General features: G+C 40.6%; 1 protein-coding gene across 3 annotated transcripts in view; it reads left to right on the top strand.

The window, feature by feature from the left end:
* The window catches only part of TRIM36 (tripartite motif containing 36), a 31,662-nt gene extending 12,851 nt beyond the window's left edge, over positions 1–18,811 (top strand). For 2 of the 3 annotated variants that reach the window (XM_074812788.1, XM_074812789.1), the window contains exons 3-10: positions 4,009–4,352; positions 7,527–7,673; positions 8,731–8,826; positions 9,778–10,031; positions 10,679–10,803; positions 11,359–11,652; positions 11,956–12,253; positions 13,747–18,811. In XM_074812788.1, coding sequence (XP_074668889.1) covers positions 4,009–4,352; positions 7,527–7,673; positions 8,731–8,826; positions 9,778–10,031; positions 10,679–10,803; positions 11,359–11,652; positions 11,956–12,253; positions 13,747–14,101 — 1,913 coding nt within the window. In that variant the 3' untranslated portion in view covers positions 14,102–18,811. The remainder of the gene's footprint in view (positions 1–4,008; positions 4,353–7,526; positions 7,674–8,730; positions 8,827–9,777; positions 10,032–10,678; positions 10,804–11,358; positions 11,653–11,955; positions 12,254–13,746) is intronic. The other variant, XM_074812791.1, reaches the window with a different exon arrangement.
* Positions 18,812–19,012: the final 201 nt, after the last annotated feature.

Below are 19,012 nucleotides of genomic sequence, written 5' to 3' on the forward strand. Positions count from 1 at the left end.
GGTCATGGTTGCCCATCGCTTCTAAATGGAAAGTAATACCAGTTCTTAACTGTATCTGAGCCCACTTAATTTGATAAAGAAGCAGATTGAAATTTACACCATGTTAATCTGCGTAGGTAGTTCTAGATCTGGCAATTTAGCACAGCACATGTTAGGAAAATGAAATATTTTAAATTGATACACTTGTAATGTTTGGTGTGCTTAGTGACACAGTCAGGTCGAAGGATAGCCAGTGTCTCTTTAAGCACATCTGATTTCCAAAACTGAGCCAGTCTGAGCAGTTCAGCCACTTTGTGGGCTTGTTAACATAAATATTTCTTTTTTTGGTGTGATGCTCTGTCAAAAACAGAAAAAAAACCCCGAAACTCCATGTTGCCATGATATTGCCAGGCACATGAGCAATCCATAGAAATACTGTGTTCTTCAAGAAAGACATTATCTGAGCTAAACATAAATCTGAATTTTACACTCAGTGGAGGACAGAGCAGCTAATCGGAAGGGGAAGTTTAAATTGCCTCAGTTGAAGACTGAAAGTGTCATAAAACAAAGATACTGTAGGACACCATGTCACGTCCCACTCAGACGAGGGAGACAAGTGACTTAGATTTGTAAATCTAAATTGTAAAACCATCAGAGCTCTTGGAAAGCAGTCCTTATCTGCACTTTTTGCAGAAAGCACCCTTGATTTGGGGAAGATTAAAGTAACTGAAAATGACATTTTGCAGCTACCGACTTCTCTCATTATTTTTTTTTTTCTTTTCTTTTTGCCTAAAAATCCATCCACAAGTGTTAACTGAGTTCGGGGGGGTGGCAATATACATTCATATTTTTTAAAAAACCTGTATGAGAATCCAGTTGACTTTTAAAATCTTTATTTTTTTTAAACTCTCACACATTTAACTTCCATGTCTTCCATAATCACAGAATTCTGGTGATACTGTGTACTTGGAAAACACAATTTTATCTTTAAGATGTCTTATCCCTTTGCAAACCATCAGCTGCAGGTTGAGCTTTTCAACATTTTAAGTGTTGGTACCTCTCCTTGGCAAGAGGACATTTAAATGTCTTTAAAAGACATGCTTAAGATTGCTCTTTGACTTGAGTCTTTGCAATCTGTATATTTGTGAGTTTGGAGTCTGAGCATGAGCATATGTTGTGCTAAATTTTAGTTACTGATTGAGCTATTCATTGCAAGTGGAGCAGTCTGTTTAAAAAACACAGTGGAAAACTTCTTGTGATGATTCCTAAAGTTTCAAAAACTACATGCTTGTTTGTTGTAAACTGGATTGGCAAAGTGTAAAAGACAGTATGGGGAGGATCTAAGTTTCTCTGAGATGCACATCTTATATGACTACAAAATCCATGGTTTTGACTCCTTGTATTTTTTGTGGATTTTTTGTGTGTGTATAAGCAGAATTCAGTTTTAGCAAACTGGACACAAGGCAGATAAGAAAGGTAGTGATTGAAGAAATTTATCACTTCATCAGTGCTTTCTTTTTAAAATAGGAATGTAGAAAACCTGTAAACAGAAAGTAGACTAATTCTTACTGCATGTTAATATTTTAAAACTCACTAGGCATAAAGAGAATGTTTCCATACTTCTAAGTACTGAAGTGGCAGAGCACACCAAGAAGCTTATCAAATAAACTTCCAGGGATTAAACCCTAGGCTCTTAGAGTGCTGTTAGTGAGAAGGGATGAGACATCTGAAGGTGTACACAACTTCCTTGGTACTGGATTGCTTTCAGTAAGCAGAGTGTCACCAGTCTTCGCAGAGCATGGCTCGTGATGATGGTCTCGTTTCAGTCCACCATGGGCAGAATGAAAGGCCTCCATTGGGATGCAGCCAAACTCACCTTTGAGTTAAACAAACACCCCTTCTACATTTGAGCCGCTTGGGCCAGACTTTAAAAGCATGCTACTGGATACGAATTTCAGATTGTATTTTTAAACTTGACCACTGCACCGTGGTTTTTTTTCTTGTTATCTTGCTTTGTCATTGCTTGCTCTCTGCTATAGTATACTGCTTGTAGGCCATCCCTGTACATATGGCACTGTATCATTAATTTTTTAGTTTTGGCAAATGTAAGTACTCCAGATTCCTTTCTGTAGATGTTGACTGCATGGCACTGCATGCAAAATTATCTTTTTGTCCAGGCCATTGTAGAAGTCTGTGTAGAAAATCTCTCTGTGTTCCTGTGTGCAGTGCTAGCTTGGAGCATACATTGGAAATACAGTTTGCGTTTCACTGCTATTGCTGTGCATTGCATGTGTGTGTTGCTGTGTACACCAAGTTACAGGTACTGCAGGATGTGCAGTTTGGGTAATTAATTCATTTCAAGTAAGTACTAAAACAAAATCTCTGCTTCCCTTAGCCAGAGAGTTGTATACTGGTGCCTTGTGTTGCACATACTGTTCTGTAAATGCAGTCCAGTTGTTCAGCTCAGAACCTCCAGAAAGGCATGAGACTGGCTGAGTTTGAGACTGCCAGCTTGTACACACTTATTCATGCTCTGGTTGTGGCTTCTTAGCTGATGGTCATGCACCATGGGGCACATTTCAAACATGTTTAAAGGCACTAGTTCCTTATGGGAGTGTAGGTTTGTGGTTTTTTAAAAGTGACTGGAAAGGGCATAATAGGAAGGGAGATTTTGGATTGTTGGGTGAAGCAGCCACGGGAGAGTGGCACAAGGCAAGTATCTCTTGGATACTATCAAAGGACACTTCAGAAAGAAATGGACCATCAACATTTCTGATGGGAAGATACTGACTAAATACAGATGAGAATAAAATTCCCTTTCTGAAAAAGAACCAATTTCAACACTTGAGAATTCAGCTTTAAGCCATACCTCCATTTACAAATTTGTTAGTTATACCAACATGCAGTCCTTTCAAAAGGATCTTAAAACCATGCCTCAGCTACAGGGAATGTTTTTTTGTTTCTTTGTAAGGGGAAGCTGAGAGGTTACATGTTAAGCCTAAACACTGGCTTAGCCTGCTTCAGAAATACATAAAGGACTCTTGATATTTGTGCCCTGTGGGTTCATGAGTGAGACACGGGGATGCACTCCCTGTTTGATAGCCTCAAGAATGTTACGCTGTAAATAGCTTTTGGGTCAGTGTGAGCCACCCCCTTGAACAGGCTCCAAGGGCTCCTTAGGCTTGGGGCTTTACTCGAGCCTTTGATCACTTTATTTTGGAGAGGAGGGGAAATTTGTGCATAGCTGTTTGGTAGGATTGCAGCATCTCTGCTATCTCCTTTTGAAATGAAAAGAGATAGACATACCCTGTGTAACCTTGCAGATCTGTGATTCCCCAGTTCAGGGCAGAGGAATCTCTTAGACATAACTGTGTCAGCATCCCCTTTAGTGTATAGGCTTAGTTAGCAGCCCTCCTTTATCAAGGCCATTCAGCAAAGTTCAAGTCAGCATATTTTGACTAAATGGCTTGGCTGAGATTTCATACTGGTAATATCTAGTCGTCTTGTTTTCCTCTATTTTATTATGATGCCTTTTGGGATGAACCAGATAAGTTTGACTCAGCCAAAGCAAACTTCAGGGAGCTTGAAGTTGGGTGTATTTGTCTGGGAATAACTAGTCTTACTCTTGGAATAAGCATCTTTCACTTCAGTATGTTACAAAGCTGTTGCTCTCTATGTAGGCAGCCAGTTAACCTAAAACCAGGTGGTTTCCGAAAGGTTTTGTGTTTAGTGCTTCCAAAGACTGCAGCTTGAGTGCACCCAAAACTAGTTGAAAAAGATAGGATTGGAACAGCTAAATTCACCTTAACATAGTATTAAGTTTTAGAGTTAGTTTGTAAGTCCCCTGGACTCAGATGGTACACTACCTTGTCATGGCAAATGTATTCTCTTTGGCTTGGCAGACTGCATATGAATTGGTATTGTACTGGTTTGGATGATGTGCTACAATAGCTTGGAATTGGTTCATAAATTCCTGTGCTTCTCCCTTTAAAATCTAAACCTCTTCTGTTTATGCTTCTCCTAAATCAGGATTTGGTGTCTACACAGGCAGAAAACGCAATTCACTGACTCCTAGATCGAGTCTATTTCCTTGTCCGGGTTGCCAGCGGGATATTGATCTTGGAGAACGTGGTATCAATGGCTTATTTCGCAACTTTACTTTGGAAACCATTGTGGAAAGATACAGACAGGCAGCCAGGGCAGCCATTGCGATTATGTGCGATTTCTGCAAACCTCCACCTCAAGAATCCACAAAGAGCTGCATGGACTGCAGTGCAAGCTATTGCAACGAATGTTTCAAAATACACCATCCTTGGGGAACTGCAAAAGCCCAGCATGAATATGTAGGACCAACCACCAACTTCAGACCCAAGGTAAATATACTGTATCTCACAGAATTTGGGTTGCAGCATTCACATAGAGCTTCAGACATATGTGCAATGGTAGTTGCTTTTTAGGACCATTGTTGCTTTATTGACTATTACTGTTAATTATTGAGTGAACCATAAGCTTTAGTTCTTGTTGATGCTGAAGTGGTTGTTGCTGAAGAGGACACTGAGAACACATTTGAAGGGAACCCTAAAAATAAGGATATCTTACTTTGGGGAATGGATTGTGTTATTTGTGATTTGGTTCTTTTTTTTCTTTTTTTTTGAGACTTAATGATCTTGAACATCTAGAATGGTAGAGCTTGTCTCTAAAAATCCGTTTAAGGAGGATGCCTGTGTGCAGTAAACCTAACACAACTGGCCCCCCTCCCCGGCCCCCCACCCCCCTCCCCCTACCTTAAGGCAGATTCCCTTTGGATGTTTTGTGCCTGAACTTGACCCATCACAAAGCATCTTCTTTCTCTCCTCCTTCCTTGCATCTAGCCATAGCAAAAGGTGGAGTTCAGGTCCCTGTTGTTATTACACCCTGCTATTTTTTTAGCTATAGCAGAAGAGAAAAATGTAATGGCAAGTTCTCTACTTTACACACTGCTGCTGCATTCAGACAAAACAGTGTGATTGCAAAGTGCTGTTACCTTTGTTTCTTCTGCTAAGTATGGTGCAGAGCATGGCAGTGCCTTATTGAATTTATGTTACATAACAGGAGGAATTGTCACTGCTGCCATCTCACTAACAAGGGACCACAGTAGGTCTTAATGTCACAGCGCTTTCTGTGTGCCTGTGGCTGGTGACCTTGCTGGAGGTCCTACAGATCCTGGAAATGCTGATGTTTGAGGAGTCCTGATTAATTTTGGTTAAATTAAGTAGGTTTGATTCATGTGCAATATGTAAGAAGCTTGACTGGTGGTGTACTTTCTTTCTGAGGCTGGGAAAATTTGAGCCTCAGAACTAGCCAGCTGGTAGATAGTGAACATCCAGAAGCGCACTTAGTGACATTTTTCCTGAGTCTAACACATTCATTCCAGTTAAGAACAAGCATGTGCTTGATGCGCTTTAGCTAGCACACAGCTATCTTTGTGAAAGGTCCCTTTACTGGATAAATGAGTGAGGTAAAAGTTGGCATGCTGTCTTCCAGCTTTTGATCTAAAACGCTGTACAAATTCTTAAAAACTTAGCTTCTATGGTATCTAAACCCTCACTGCTGCAATGTTGCTACTTAAAAATACCAAAGGCATTTTGTGATCCTTCTGTACTCGTAAAGGTACCATATGTTGTTATACTACATGCAGCCTGAATTTGGGTTTAAAGTCAGTAGTTGAATTCTGTTGAAGCAGAGCAAAAGGGAGAGAAGTGGTTTAGATCATCCTGACCTTGATGTATCAAGTGTGTGTGTGATTTAGCTCTTTAAAATTATATGTGAAGACAGATGTGCTATTTAAAAAAATGAAGAAAAAAGAGAAAAACCTAGTATAGTTACATCAACTGTAGATACATCTACTTTGTAGAAAAACTACCCAACAACAGTAAACTGATCTTTACTGTGCCCCTATAGAGACTTTTTTCAGGACTGTTTAATATAAAGAAAAGTGTGTTTTTCATTGCACTGCATTGTTAAGACCTGAACTGAATGCATGGAGTATTTTCTGGTCTCCTAAACCATGTTCTCAGTCATACTTTACAAGGAGGCTGGAGAACACTTTGTAACATGTGTGGTGGGGATGGGAGAAGCACATATTAGGCTGGTTGTTCTTGAATTTTGAGAGAACTAGACAAGGTAGTCTGCTGACCTCTTCTGACTCTAGCTTGCAGGCTGTAATTCTTACTTTTTGGAGAACATGAATAAAAATACGTGGTTTCTGTGAGGTATGATTATGCACTGCTGTGGAAAAATTACTTCCACAGGCTAACAGCATGACTGCAGTTTTCGGAGGTGTCTGCCTGCACAGCTGGTTTTTATGAAAGTGTCCTTTTATTTTTTTTTTAAATCCAGCAGCCAATGACAGCGGGATACGTTATTGCATATTCTTATTGCAGTCTTATGTACCAAGGGACTAGGGAGACTACAGAGACTGGTGTCGCTGGGCTTTTCATCATAGCCTTAAGATAACATCTAGGGCTTGAGAGTTGGTTTCAGAAATAATCTGCAATTTTAGCTTATTGTGTCCATATTTATGCTACTTACAATTTTTTTTTGTCTTTTTTTTGTGTGTGTATTAAAAGATGATACTTTGAAAGCTTAAGTGTTGGCACTGCTGTCTTTTTCTTCTCCTTGACATAAAACTGAAAAGCTTTCTCAAGAGCTCTTCTTTGGTAACGTGGAGTAGATGGACCCAAATGTTGTCTTTCAGTGCTCTGGAATGAGACAAAGCATTTTTTTTTTTAAAACCACACTTCCCTTTTTAGATGGTTTTATCTGTTGCTTGAGCTTGGAGTTCAGCAGCACTTTTTTTCCCTCTGAGTAGTTCAAACAAGTTCAGTTTTTGAAAGATGATTTTTAGAGACCACCAGACTTTTTGCTATGCTGTTTAAGCTGATACTGGAATTAGTGCTCAGCATGAACATCTTGTAATTGGAGTCAGAAAAATTGAAACACTGGAGCCTTTTGTCTATCAGATGACTGTGACTGGTGGGGGTGGCTGTATTTCATTTGTTGCTCCAAGAGCAGTGGCTATGTGGCTGATCAGAGTCTAGCTTAAACTTAAATCATTACAGTATTATGTCAATTCTTGCTTTAAGAAACAGTTCATAGCTGTTTCAAGAGGTGCTAGCGTAGAAACAGTTAAATGTGACGGAGTGGGTGTATTATATATTGCATTTACAGCTCTGAACAGGAGTGTAGGGATCTTGAGGCATGCAAACAATTTAAGGGATTAGCAACACAGTTGATTTGCAGTCTGGAGGCTATGTGGTGTGTACACAGACATTGCTACAGGTTTACACACTGTAAATCTTGTGAAACTGTATGTGTTCATCTGCTGACTTTCACTGGCATGGACAAATATAAAAGGTGGAAGATAAACTGAATATTAAAAAATCCACTGATGAAATCAAATACTGCTGTGGGATGATTGAGTGTTTTGATGGTTTGTTGAGCATCTCAGTTTTTGGAAGTACACATGCATTCTCTCTGCTCTTTTTTTTTTTTTTTTTTTTTTCCAGATTTTGATGTGTCCAGAACATGAAATGGAGAGGGTAAACATGTACTGTGAAATTTGCAGAAGGCCTGTTTGTCATCTTTGTAAACTGGGTGGATGTCATGCAAATCATAGAGTAACAACCATGAGCACTGCCTACAAAACCCTTAAGGTAAAAGTAAATATTGTTGGACCTGACCTTAAGAAGGGGAAGAGTACTGAGCTTGTGGTAAGGGCAAATTCCATCTGGCAGTAAGCCAGGACGTGTGTTTAGAGGACACTGAAGTAGTCATGAGGCATGCTGTTGCGCAACATCTGTTAATGTATATATTAGTGTGACATAGTGTATGCCTGAGAAACTAAACTATATTTTCTACAAGGCTTGAAACATAACCCCTTAAAAGTGTTTCCACCTTATTTTAGCCAACTGTACAGCAGTACTGACCAATGCAGAAGGTTTAAACAGTTAATACTTTACAATCTAGGTTTTTTAAGATAAGTGTCCTTGTGGCTTGGGTTAGCTGATACTTTAGAAGCACTCCTGAAAAATTTGTGTCTGAAGTATCTCTTGGGACCTTGTATGTTTCTGAAATTGCATAACTGTTGATTCCCTAAACCCAGTACAACAGGGAAGACTTGCAAACATTGCTTTGTTACTAGAGAATGATTGCTGCTACCTCCTCTTCCTCCTTTCCTATCATCTCACTTGCTCACAGGGTAAAAAAAAAAAAGGAAAAAAAAGACCAGACCCGCCTGCCTTGTGCTCTTTGCCATTCTCACCTGCTTGCAAGGCTTTTCCTGTAGAGCTGTTAACTCTTGCAACTAAGGAAGTGCAGAGACACTCATAAGTTCATTCTTTGAACCACTCATTTTTCTAGCAAATCTTACTACAAATGAGTTAATAACTAACAAGACTTTTCTGTAAGTTTTAGTAATGTCCTGGAGCCTCATGTTCCTAGCCAAAGAGAGGGTGACTCCTGTGGCTGGGGAAGAATGAGCCAGCTGAGGCTGTTACCTCTTGTCCATAGAGTCCTGCTCACAGCAGTGGCCTGATGTCTCTGTGCAGTCATCGCAGGTCACCGAGTGATTCTCTGCAGGGGTGCTGCTCATAACAGGCTGTTGTCCTTGTAGCTATATAGACTGAGCGCTAGCTGGATGTCCTGCCTGCACTGGTTGTCAGTTTGGGTGGGATACCCTTATTTTGCCAGCTTGCCATTTTATTTTAACAGGAGAAGCTTTCAAAAGATATCGAGTACCTCATCAGTAAGGAGAACCAGGTGAAGGCTCACATCACCCAGCTGGATCTGTTGCTGAAAGAAACAGAGGTAAGAGTGGCTTGCAGATTGTCTGGAGATGGCCCTTGCAGGGACACAGCAGGGACTCAAACTGTTTTCAGTGAAGTGTTTTAAATCCTTTGGGTTTTTTCAGTTAACCAGTAAAACAATTTTTGAACAGTTTGTATTAGTCCTGACTCGCACACGGTAAGACCTAATCCTGACAGTGTGGGAAATTTGGGCAACATACAGAGGGAAGTTAAGTTTTGGATGCTGCTGTAAATTTAATTGAAATAAAGCTTATTTGATACCAATAATTTGATACCAATAACCAAAGAGAGGTGTGTTATGCTTACAGCTGCTGTGTATTAATGGTGCTGCACAATTCACACTGTCTGTTGACCACGAGGATGTTGCAGTAAAGTCAGAATTAAGGGCAAAATCTCCCTGCAGAAGAGTCAGAGCTGTGAGTTCACATACAAGCTGAAAAACGTGATGGCAGAAGTTGTAGGAGCTCCTGGTCCTGCCTATATCTTGATACAGATTGCCTCCGTGCTTTGTAGTTCCTTTTATCCAGGGCACTAGTCAAAGTGGCACTACAGGTCTGAGCGTGTGTGTGAGAAACTGGGCTGGACCCCCAGTTCAGGGTGATTGGGGAAGATGGAAGAACACCTAGCTCTTGGGAATGAAGACTTCAGAGACGGACCTGCTTTTACAGTGCTTTTCTGTGAGCTGTTAAGACAAATGCCCTCCATAACTCAAGACATAATCAGAGGAATACTTTACTGCTCTTCATTCTCTGTGTTAAGACAGTAAATGCTTACTAGCTTGAGTGCAGTGCTGATTGCATTTTCAGTGCTGAAGAGCATAACAAAGCTCACTAATCTTCTCTGTCAAACAGATGACTAGTTCGCTATGATATCTTGAACAACCTTAAGTATGTTTCTGTATGCAGCCACAGTGCTGTGGAATCTGTCTAAAATGTCTTTTGTTCCCTCCTAGTGCAACAGTGAAAGAGCTAAAGAAGAAGCATCTCAGAGTTTTGGGAAATTATCTCATGTCCTGGAAGAGAAGAAATCTGCAGCTCTTAGGGCAATTGAAAATTCTAAGAATTTAAGGCTGGAAAAATTGCAAATGCAAGCAGAAGAATATCAAGGGCTCCTGGAAAATAATGGCCTTGTAGGATATGCTCAAGAAGTGCTTAAAGAAACTGATCCTTCTTGTTTTGTTCAAACAGCAAAACAACTTCATGTGAGGTATCTTAATTATCTTCTGTTTGAGGTGCAGGTACTGTTCGAGGATGTCTGCTCAGTCATACTCTTTTCACACCTGCTAGCAAAGTACTGAATGCAGTACCTTGTATTGTAGAGGCTTAGGATGGTCCTGGTACTGCTCAGCTGAAATTACTATGTTACAGCGTGCGTTAAGAAACAGCATACAGGAAGGGTTCTGTCCTGTGACAATGCCTAGCCTTGTTCAGTAGGACTGCAGTGGAAGGGTAGCTGGTTCAGCTCACTGAAACATTCCTTTGCTCAGAGATTGTATGGGGTATTTGCAAGTTAATCTAACAGGTCTCTTCTGGCTTTAAACTCTTTGATCTTAATAGTTGTTCTCCATTAGCCCTTCACACCTATTTTGTTCTTTGAACATAAGGCCCCAAATTGTTAAAATGCTCTGCCAAATGAACCATTACCTGTTTGTTATCTTTACACTGATGTACAAAAGGCCTTTAAATTTTGCATTTGAGTTCTGTCTAGAGGGACAGAAATTTCTGGGAGCCATCAGTAAATACATGAGAAAGGAATTTTTTTTAAAACAAAAAGTAGCATTTTTACTTTAAGAAATATACACATGTGAATTTTCTTTGCTTTATTCTGCTGTCCCTCTGCTACTCTGCTTTCAGAATCCAAAAAGCTACTGAATCCCTGAAGAGCTTCAGGCCAGCAGCTGAAACTACTTTTGAAGACTTTGTGGTGGACATAGCCAAGCAAGAAGAGATCCTTGGTGACTTGTCCTTCCATTCCAATGGTAAATTGCGAGAGCATCAGGTCTTTCTTGAGTTACGGCTTTGAGGACTTCTGTGGAAAGAGGCAAAACTTATGCAGGGCTGCAGTTGCTGAACTCAGTCTTGTGACTTGCATTGTATTGTCCCTTCTGTCTCTGTGACCCACAAGGCATTAATTACCTAGCAGCAATGCTAGCTTCAGCTTTCCTAAAGAAGCTAAGATGCCATTGCATTCAGTACCAGTATACACTGGCTTCCAAAATATTGTAGTTAAGTAATACCCCGTCTTTCCAGAAGCTTTTTGTTGCACAACAGAAAAGAATAAGTTTTTAAATGTTTTTTCAGCTGCCATCAAAAACAAAAACTACAACTTTCTAACTAAAAACAGAAAGTAAGGGACTTAAATTTAAGTGCATGAACAGAAACATCCTCATCTGCACTCTTTAACTGAGTGAGTCAGATTTCCCCCCCAAACACACAGTGATATAGCCACTCAACAAAGGGCTTGTATGGTTAATTCTAAAACAACGTGTGTCTAAATTTGAGGGTTTTTTTCTCCTGAATCTCTGGCATTCCAGGTCTAGAAATACCAGAAATCAATGAGGAGCAGAGCAGAATGTACAACAAAGCTCTGATCAGTTGGGAACACCCTGGGAAGAGAGACTCAGCTGATATCTATGTTCTTGAATATCATAAGCTTAATAGAGAAGAGGAGAGTGCAACGTGGCAAGAGATCAAAGTTTGCAGCAAGAGCAAAGTAATATCTGATCTTGATGATGACAGCAGCTATGCCTTTAGAGTTCGAGGATATAAAGGGTCCATCTGTAGCCCTTGGAGCCGGGAAGTTATTTTGCATACACCTCCAGCTCCAGGTACTGGGTTTTCTTATGTCTACAAGGTGCTGAATCTATGTCTGTCAGTGATAAGAGCTGTAGGTGGTTTCCAGTAGCTCCCAGACTTCTACTATACTGTTACTGGTTGCATAAATGTTTAGAAGCACTGTTAACAAACAGGTTACGTAGGTAACATACTGAGACTGTGTTAGCTTGCATGACGTTCCTGGTAGCCTTTAAAAGTGAGAAATTCTAATGCTGGTGTGACTTAAAATGTAGTTTATAAGCACAGAAGGCCAAATACTTAACTAAGAGGAAATATTTTGGGATACTGTTTTTCAGTTTTCAGTTTTCTTTTTGATGACAAATGTGGGTACAACAGTGAACATCTCCTGCTGAACCCAAGAAGAACCTCTGTGGAAAGTAGGGCTGGATTTCCTCTACTGCTGGGATCTGAGCGCATGCAGGTTGGATGCTACACAACCCTGGATTACATCATTGGTGACACTGGGATTGCCAAAGGGAAGCACTTCTGGGCTTTTCACGTGGAAGCCTATTCATACCTGGTGAAAGTGGGAGTTGTTTCTAGCAACAAGATACAGAAATTGTTCCATAATACCCATGATGTGACCAGCCCAAGGTAAATTGCAGACTCTTGCTTTATGCATGTTTTATACAAGGAGATGGCTTTTTAAAAAATAAATTAAGAGCAAGTCTGGTCTCAGTACACACGGTGAACCTAACCAGTAGAAAGTGGCTTGAAGGATATGGTGAAGGAAGGTTGTCCTGTTCATCCCCTGGTGTTAGTAGAAAGATATTCTAATTATCCAGAGTCTTATTTTCTTTCTTTTTGGGAAAGAAAGCAGGTTCCTCTAAATGTCAAAATAAGTCGGTTAAAGCAAGAAGGTAAAATAAAAGCATCAGTTGCAAGATTGAAGCAGTGTTTAGTTGTCAATAGGAAGAGTCTGCCTTAATTCCCTTAGCATACTAGGTTTGGCAGCCATTCAGAGGTACAATGTTCACTGTGCGTATGTGTGTATCTTTGCTGTAGCTTGCGTCACGGTGGATTCCAAGTCACTGGTTTATCCCAGGCTATACCCTTGCATACAGTACTGGAGTGCTACTGAGCACATGTCAAAGTACAGTGGACAAACCAGCAAAAGATTTCCAGCTCTCAGTTACAGTTGTAGTAGGCCTGGATGTGTCTAGGAACTGCAGGCTGGGAGGCTCTCTTCTGGGGACTTAACTTTTTCAGGAATCTAACAAATGTAGTGGCTTCCTCCTGTATAACATCCTGAAAGTGTGAAAATGCCAATGTCTTGAGCTGCTTAAAGTCACATGAACCCTTTTTGCAAAGTGAGAAATTAGATCCTGATTTCCTTATCCACACAAATATCTGGAAAACTTTAGCTGACACACATCCAACCTCCCCCCAAACACCCCAAAACCGCAAACCTAGCTAGGGATTGTCTGCACAGAATATGTGCTTCTTTCTGTCTTCATCCGGGGACAGAAGTAGGGGAAAAGCATGTAGACTGAACAAATCTGGCTACAAACTTTCCCCTGTAACCAGCTGGGAAACAAGGTTTCAGGGAAGCCTGCAGGCAGAGCACTTTTTAAAAAAATAAACAAAAACTAAACCACTACTTTTTGTGTTGTGAATTTTAAAGACAGTGTAATAGAACAGTGGCATGGAAAACTCATAGGACAACAGTAATCTTAAATGTATTTACTGGTGTCATTTAACGTTATGTAAATAAAATTAAACGTATTTTGTCTCTAGTGATTAGTCATATTTATTAAATGACTTCTCAAGTTAACTAATTTACTATACCTGTAGGTTTATTAATGATAGCCTAGCATGAGTACATTTAGATACATCTGCTCCCTTAGTAGAGCCTTCTGTGGTCTCATCCTCATTAGTGTTTAGCTGTTATTGTTTGAAGTGGCCCAGGTGGGCGTTCTCCACCTACTAAATGCATCTTCCCTCCTGGCTTAGGTATATTTTTACCCCACAAGGTTTTGCGGGTGATCGTGTCATGTTGCCTGTCTTACAAAAATGTTTTCTCCAGTTCATATCACCGATCCCACTTCAGAATTTGACAAAAGCAAATGGCTGTTTTTCTGTTCTAGATACGAGCAAGACAGTGGTCATGACAGTGGGAGTGAAGATGCCTTCTTTGACTCATCTCAGCCTTTCACACTGGTCACTTTAGGCATGAAGAAGTTCTTTATCCCCATGACAGCTGCTGCCCCTAAGGATCCAGCGAGCAGAATCCTTCCCCTGCCATCATGCTTAGGCATCTGCCTCGACTGTGACAAAGGCAAGGTGGGGTTTTATGATGCAGGCCGTATGAAATGCCTTTATGAGTGCGAGGTGGACTGCTCTGGCATAATGTACCCAGCATTTGCCTTAATGGGTGGTGCAGCAGTTCATCTTGAGGAAGCTGTCACAGCAAAGTACGGGGAGTACCACGGTGACATCTAGTGCAGTAATCTCTTCCCATTGCTGTTCTGAGATGGAAGATGAGAGCAGAAGAATTCTGCCTTAGTTTTCAGTCCTGGTTAATTACTTTCTACCTGTGTGTTGCTCACAAGCCTCTAGGCCATGTTTTTTTTAAACAAACGGTGCAGACACTTCCTGTACCAGTAGGAAATATTCTTCCAGGAACTCTCCTGTCTTTCTTGTGATCTGTGCAAAGCTGTTCTCCACAGACTTTCTTCCCAGGGGGAAGCAGGGAAGAAGTTTGTCTAGCAACCAAAATTGTTCTTCAGGGGTAGAAATCTGCCTTTTATGTAACTTAAATGCTTACATAGTCAGTTTTGTATTTAATGAAGTCAAAACTGACAGCATGTGATTGTCATTCTCCATTTAAGAAATCTGCCTGAATGCCTCTGAGGGGTCAAATGCTTTCCAATTAACCCCTGAGCATCAGGGGTTGGGCCTTTCAGCATGAAATAACATTTGTAAAAATACAGTATAAAGCAGGGACAATTCAGAACTGCAGCTGAATGCTTAGGTTGTATTTGGAAAGAGGAGGGTAAACTAGAATCTGATTGCATGTCATATACCTTTAATGTGACTGTAAGCTAAAACTCTAATTCTGATACCCGGTGTCATAGTTGGTGGCATAATGGTAAGTTTCTTTACTCTTCCAGGCTTTTACTATAGGCTATATAAATTATATAAAGTGCAATTCTACCTTATACATCAGACTTTAGAGTCCAAAATCAGAAGTGTTTGCATGTGTGAGTAATGGTACCTGGTATGTAGGCAAAAGCAAATGAGTAATAATATGGGAACTTAAAAAAAAAAATCAGGTATTTCTTTTAATACTCGTTTCTTTGAGTTAATTTTTTGATCTAGTAGCAGCTTGGTTTTTTTAGTAAGAACGTTAAAAATGCACTGATTAAGTTTTGAGACCCAATTTCTGCCTTAAAGGATGTGTCCCCTCAAATTTCTGAACCTCTCATGTTAAAAACTGTATCACATACAGTGATTTTCATAAAATCATAGAACCACAGAATGGTTTGGGTTGGAAAAAACCTTTAAAGATCATCTAGTCCAGTGCCCCTGCCACGGGCAGGAACATCTTTCACTAGACCTGGTTGCTCAAAGCTTCATCCAGCCTGATCTTGAAGACTTCCATGGATGTGACATCCACAGCTTCTCTGGGCAACCTGTTCCAGGGTCTCACCACTCTCGCAGTTAGAAATTTCTTCCTTATATCTTTCAGTTTAAAACCATTGCTCCTTGTTCTGTCTCTACAGGCCTTAGTAAAAAGTCTCTCTCCATCTTTCTTTTAAACTCTCTTTATATACTGAAAGGCTCCAATGAAGTCTCCCCAGGGCCTTCTCTTCTCCAGGCTGAGCAGCTGCAACTCTTTTAGCCTTTCTTCACAGGAGACATGTCCTAGCACTCTGATAATTTTTGTGACCCTCCTCTGGACCCACTCTGCGCTGGGGGACCCAGAGCTGGATTCAGTACTCCAGGTGGGGTCTTGGGAGAGCAGCGTTGAAGAATCATCTCCCTTGCCCTGCTGTCCACCCAGCAGCCCAGGATATGGTTGGCTTTCTGGGCTGCAAGGGCACATTGCTGGTTCATCTCCAACTCTTCATGAACCAGGATCCCCAGGTCCTTCTCTGCAGGGCTGCTCTCCATCCTCCAGTCTGTATTGGTACTGGGGATTGCCTGGACAGAGGTGCAGGACCTTGCACTTGGCCTTAGTGAACCCTATGAGGTTCACATGGGCCCACTCAAGCCTGTCAAGGTCCCTCTGGATGGCATCCTGTCCCTCAAGCGAATGAACTGCTCAGCTTGGTGTCATCTGCAGACTTGCTGAGCGAACACATTGTCTATGTCGTTAATGAAGGTATTAAATAATATTGGTGCCAATACAGACCCTTGAGGGACATCACTCATTACTGGTTTCCACTTAGATGTTGAGCTATTGACTATAACTCTTTAGATGTGATCATCCAGCTAATTCCTTAACCACTGAACATCCATCAAACCCATATGTCAGATTTAGAGGTAAGAATGTTGTTGGGGATCATATCAAAGGCCTTACAGAAGTCCAGGTATATGACATCTGTAGCTCTTCCCTTGTCCACTGATGCAGTCACTCCATCACAGAAGGCCACTAGATGAGTCAGGCATGATTTGCCCGTGGTGAACCCATGTTGGCTGTCTCTAATCACCTCCCTGCCTTCCATATGTTTCAACATATCTTCCAGGAGGATCTATTGCATGATCTTGCTGGGCACGGAGGTGGACTGCATCTGTTTATAGAAATCTATGTAAAAAAAACATGTGGTACTTGCACTGTTAACTTGTGTTGTCGAAAAATAAGGATCTAAAGTGAAGGATGTTTCTAATATGTACTTGGTGCTTTCTCATTTGGGGATATGCTTTCTAATTTGGGGATAGTGTTGCATCTTGATGAATGTGTGTGAAGTATGCTTACTAAGTACATGTATACAGCTGTAGAGCTATGAAATGGGACCTGAAAATCACAATACACTTAAATGAATGTAGGTCATAATGCAAAACCTTTGTGTGCTTTGCTGTCTGAACTGTTGTACTGATCTGACCTGGAGTCCATCCCTCCCAGTGTCCTCTCTCCTAAGCCTCTGTCCAGTGGCCACTGTCAGAAGAAATTGGCAGAAATGTCATTTGTGCCAAGGTGAGCATGACAGCCCTTTTGGGGCTAGAAAGGCCCAGCAAGGGCAACTTCTTTTCCAGGTCTCACCTGCAAATGTTTCTGCCTTAGTAAGGCTCTGTGGAAGTACATTCCACAGCTTCATTGTGTGCTTGTGTGAGAAACACTTTGATGTCCCAGGCAGCAGCTGTGAAGCAGTGGGTATCTTTTGGAACTTTATCCTGCAGGAGAAGTGGCAAATTGTCCCTTGCTAGTTATCCTTTAGGTCATTTGTTTTTGTAACAGATGGTTATCATAACCTTTTTTTCCCCATTATGCCCTCCCCTTCATGTTTCCTTCTGCTGGATGGAAGCCATTCTGTACTGGTGAGCATCCTGCTGCCACTCTTTCTCTTCTCTGCTTCTGAGGCTGACTGAAGGAGCCCTCCGTACAGACACTGTTGCTGTGAAGAATGACAAAATTCTGGGTTTTCCTTCTTTCCATAGTCTGAACTATATTTGCCTTTTTGGTTGATACCAAATATTAAGTTGACATTTACAAAGTTTCTTCTACAGTGTTTTCCACACGATCCTGATAGTTGTAAACAAGCTGTGCACATACAGGGTTTCCCCACCTTGTGTGCTATTTTGCATTTATTAATGTTGTTTCATCTGTTCGTTTACCTAGTCACTTAGTCCTGCAGGCTTTCTGCAGCTCTTCAGTCACTTCTAGTCTTGAATGTTCCTGAGTAGCTTCACAGATAACACAAATACAATTTTTTTGTTTGATTGCTTTTCCAGATCTTGGAGCAACTTAAGTTGTAGTGTAGCAAATCTCTTTTCTGCTGTTAAAATTTATTGTTCCTTCCGCTTTTTTTTCCCTCAGTCATTTAATGAACCATGATTAGCTAGTCAAACACTGAAAACTTTTACATGTTAGTACACTCTGTTGAGTAGATGACTCATGTTCTTGGGTGTGTGTGAGCCCAGTAGTCAAATAGACCCAGGAGATGGGATTCTTTCTTCAGTAGCTGTGACTTCTCCCGTTGTATAATCACTGTTTGTGTGTTCATCTATCAAATCTAGTATCGGCATAAAGCTGTAGATTATAGGGTTGAACCTCCTGGTTTGTTGTTCCCAGACCAAATCTTCCACAGACAAACATACCATTTTTGATTCCTCTGTTTCAGAAACTGGTATAAATTAGAGGTTTTATGTCATGGTTAGCACTCCACAGTTCCACATTTGGATTTTTTATAACCATCTGGACCAATATCACTAGGCTTTGGCCTTTCATTATTTTATGGAAATACTCATAAACTGAACACTCTATCTTAGATGTGAAGACAGTCCGTCAGACTCCTTTATTTAAAAAAAAAAAAGAAAGATTAAATTTTATTGGTTTGAGAACATAGAAGATATTAGAAATTTAGGGGTTTTTTCTACTATAGCTTTATCTTACATTCAAGATGTGATCTGCTATGCAATTACTTATTCCACTGGACAGAGACTAATGCTACTGTAAACATTTATCTGCCATTTGATATGTCTGTATTTATCTCATTCTGAGTTTAAAAATCGATGGGGCTTTTGGTGTTACTTGAATACTTCGGATGCATTCATTACAGTACTCTATGGTGCTTACTCCAGCTTATTAAATAAAAAACCACACTGTCAGAGGCACTGACAACACACTGTCAGATTTTTTCTACTACAATGGAAGTGTCACCTTTCAGAAATGCAGTTCAGCAGTACTTGCCTATCCATTTTTCCACTTGCCTATTTTTCCACTTGCCTATTTTCCAGAACAAGTTTCTTCCTACAAAACAGCACTTTACAATGTAGACTAAGTTAGGAATGGTGTGGTATCGTGTGGATCTTTGTGCAATATAGCTGTTTGGTGACTACTGTGTGATTTGCAAAGCCCCATGCAGGTGTGAATCATGTAGACACTTTTTAGGTATCTAAAGCTTTAACAAAAAGACCTTGTTTAAAAATATGCTGAAATGTAAATGTAATGTCTTTTTTTTTTTTTTAATAAAAGCTGAAAATACAGGAGCTTGGTTGTTCACATTATTACATCCCAGCTCTGAACTACCCAGGTTGAAATAATATTTCTTACAATAGATGACAACGGTGACTTGTGGGAAGACAGCATTGCTTTTGGTTCTTGAGTCTGCCCGTATGCCAGTACCTCTAATTTTAGGAGGACTGAAGAGCCTAGTTTGGACTAACTGCCGTGTCAGGCTTTTATTTAAA

The sequence above is a fragment of the Strix aluco genome, chromosome Z (genome assembly GCF_031877795.1).
Source record: "Strix aluco isolate bStrAlu1 chromosome Z, bStrAlu1.hap1, whole genome shotgun sequence".
Lineage (NCBI taxonomy): Eukaryota > Metazoa > Chordata > Aves > Strigiformes > Strigidae > Strix > Strix aluco.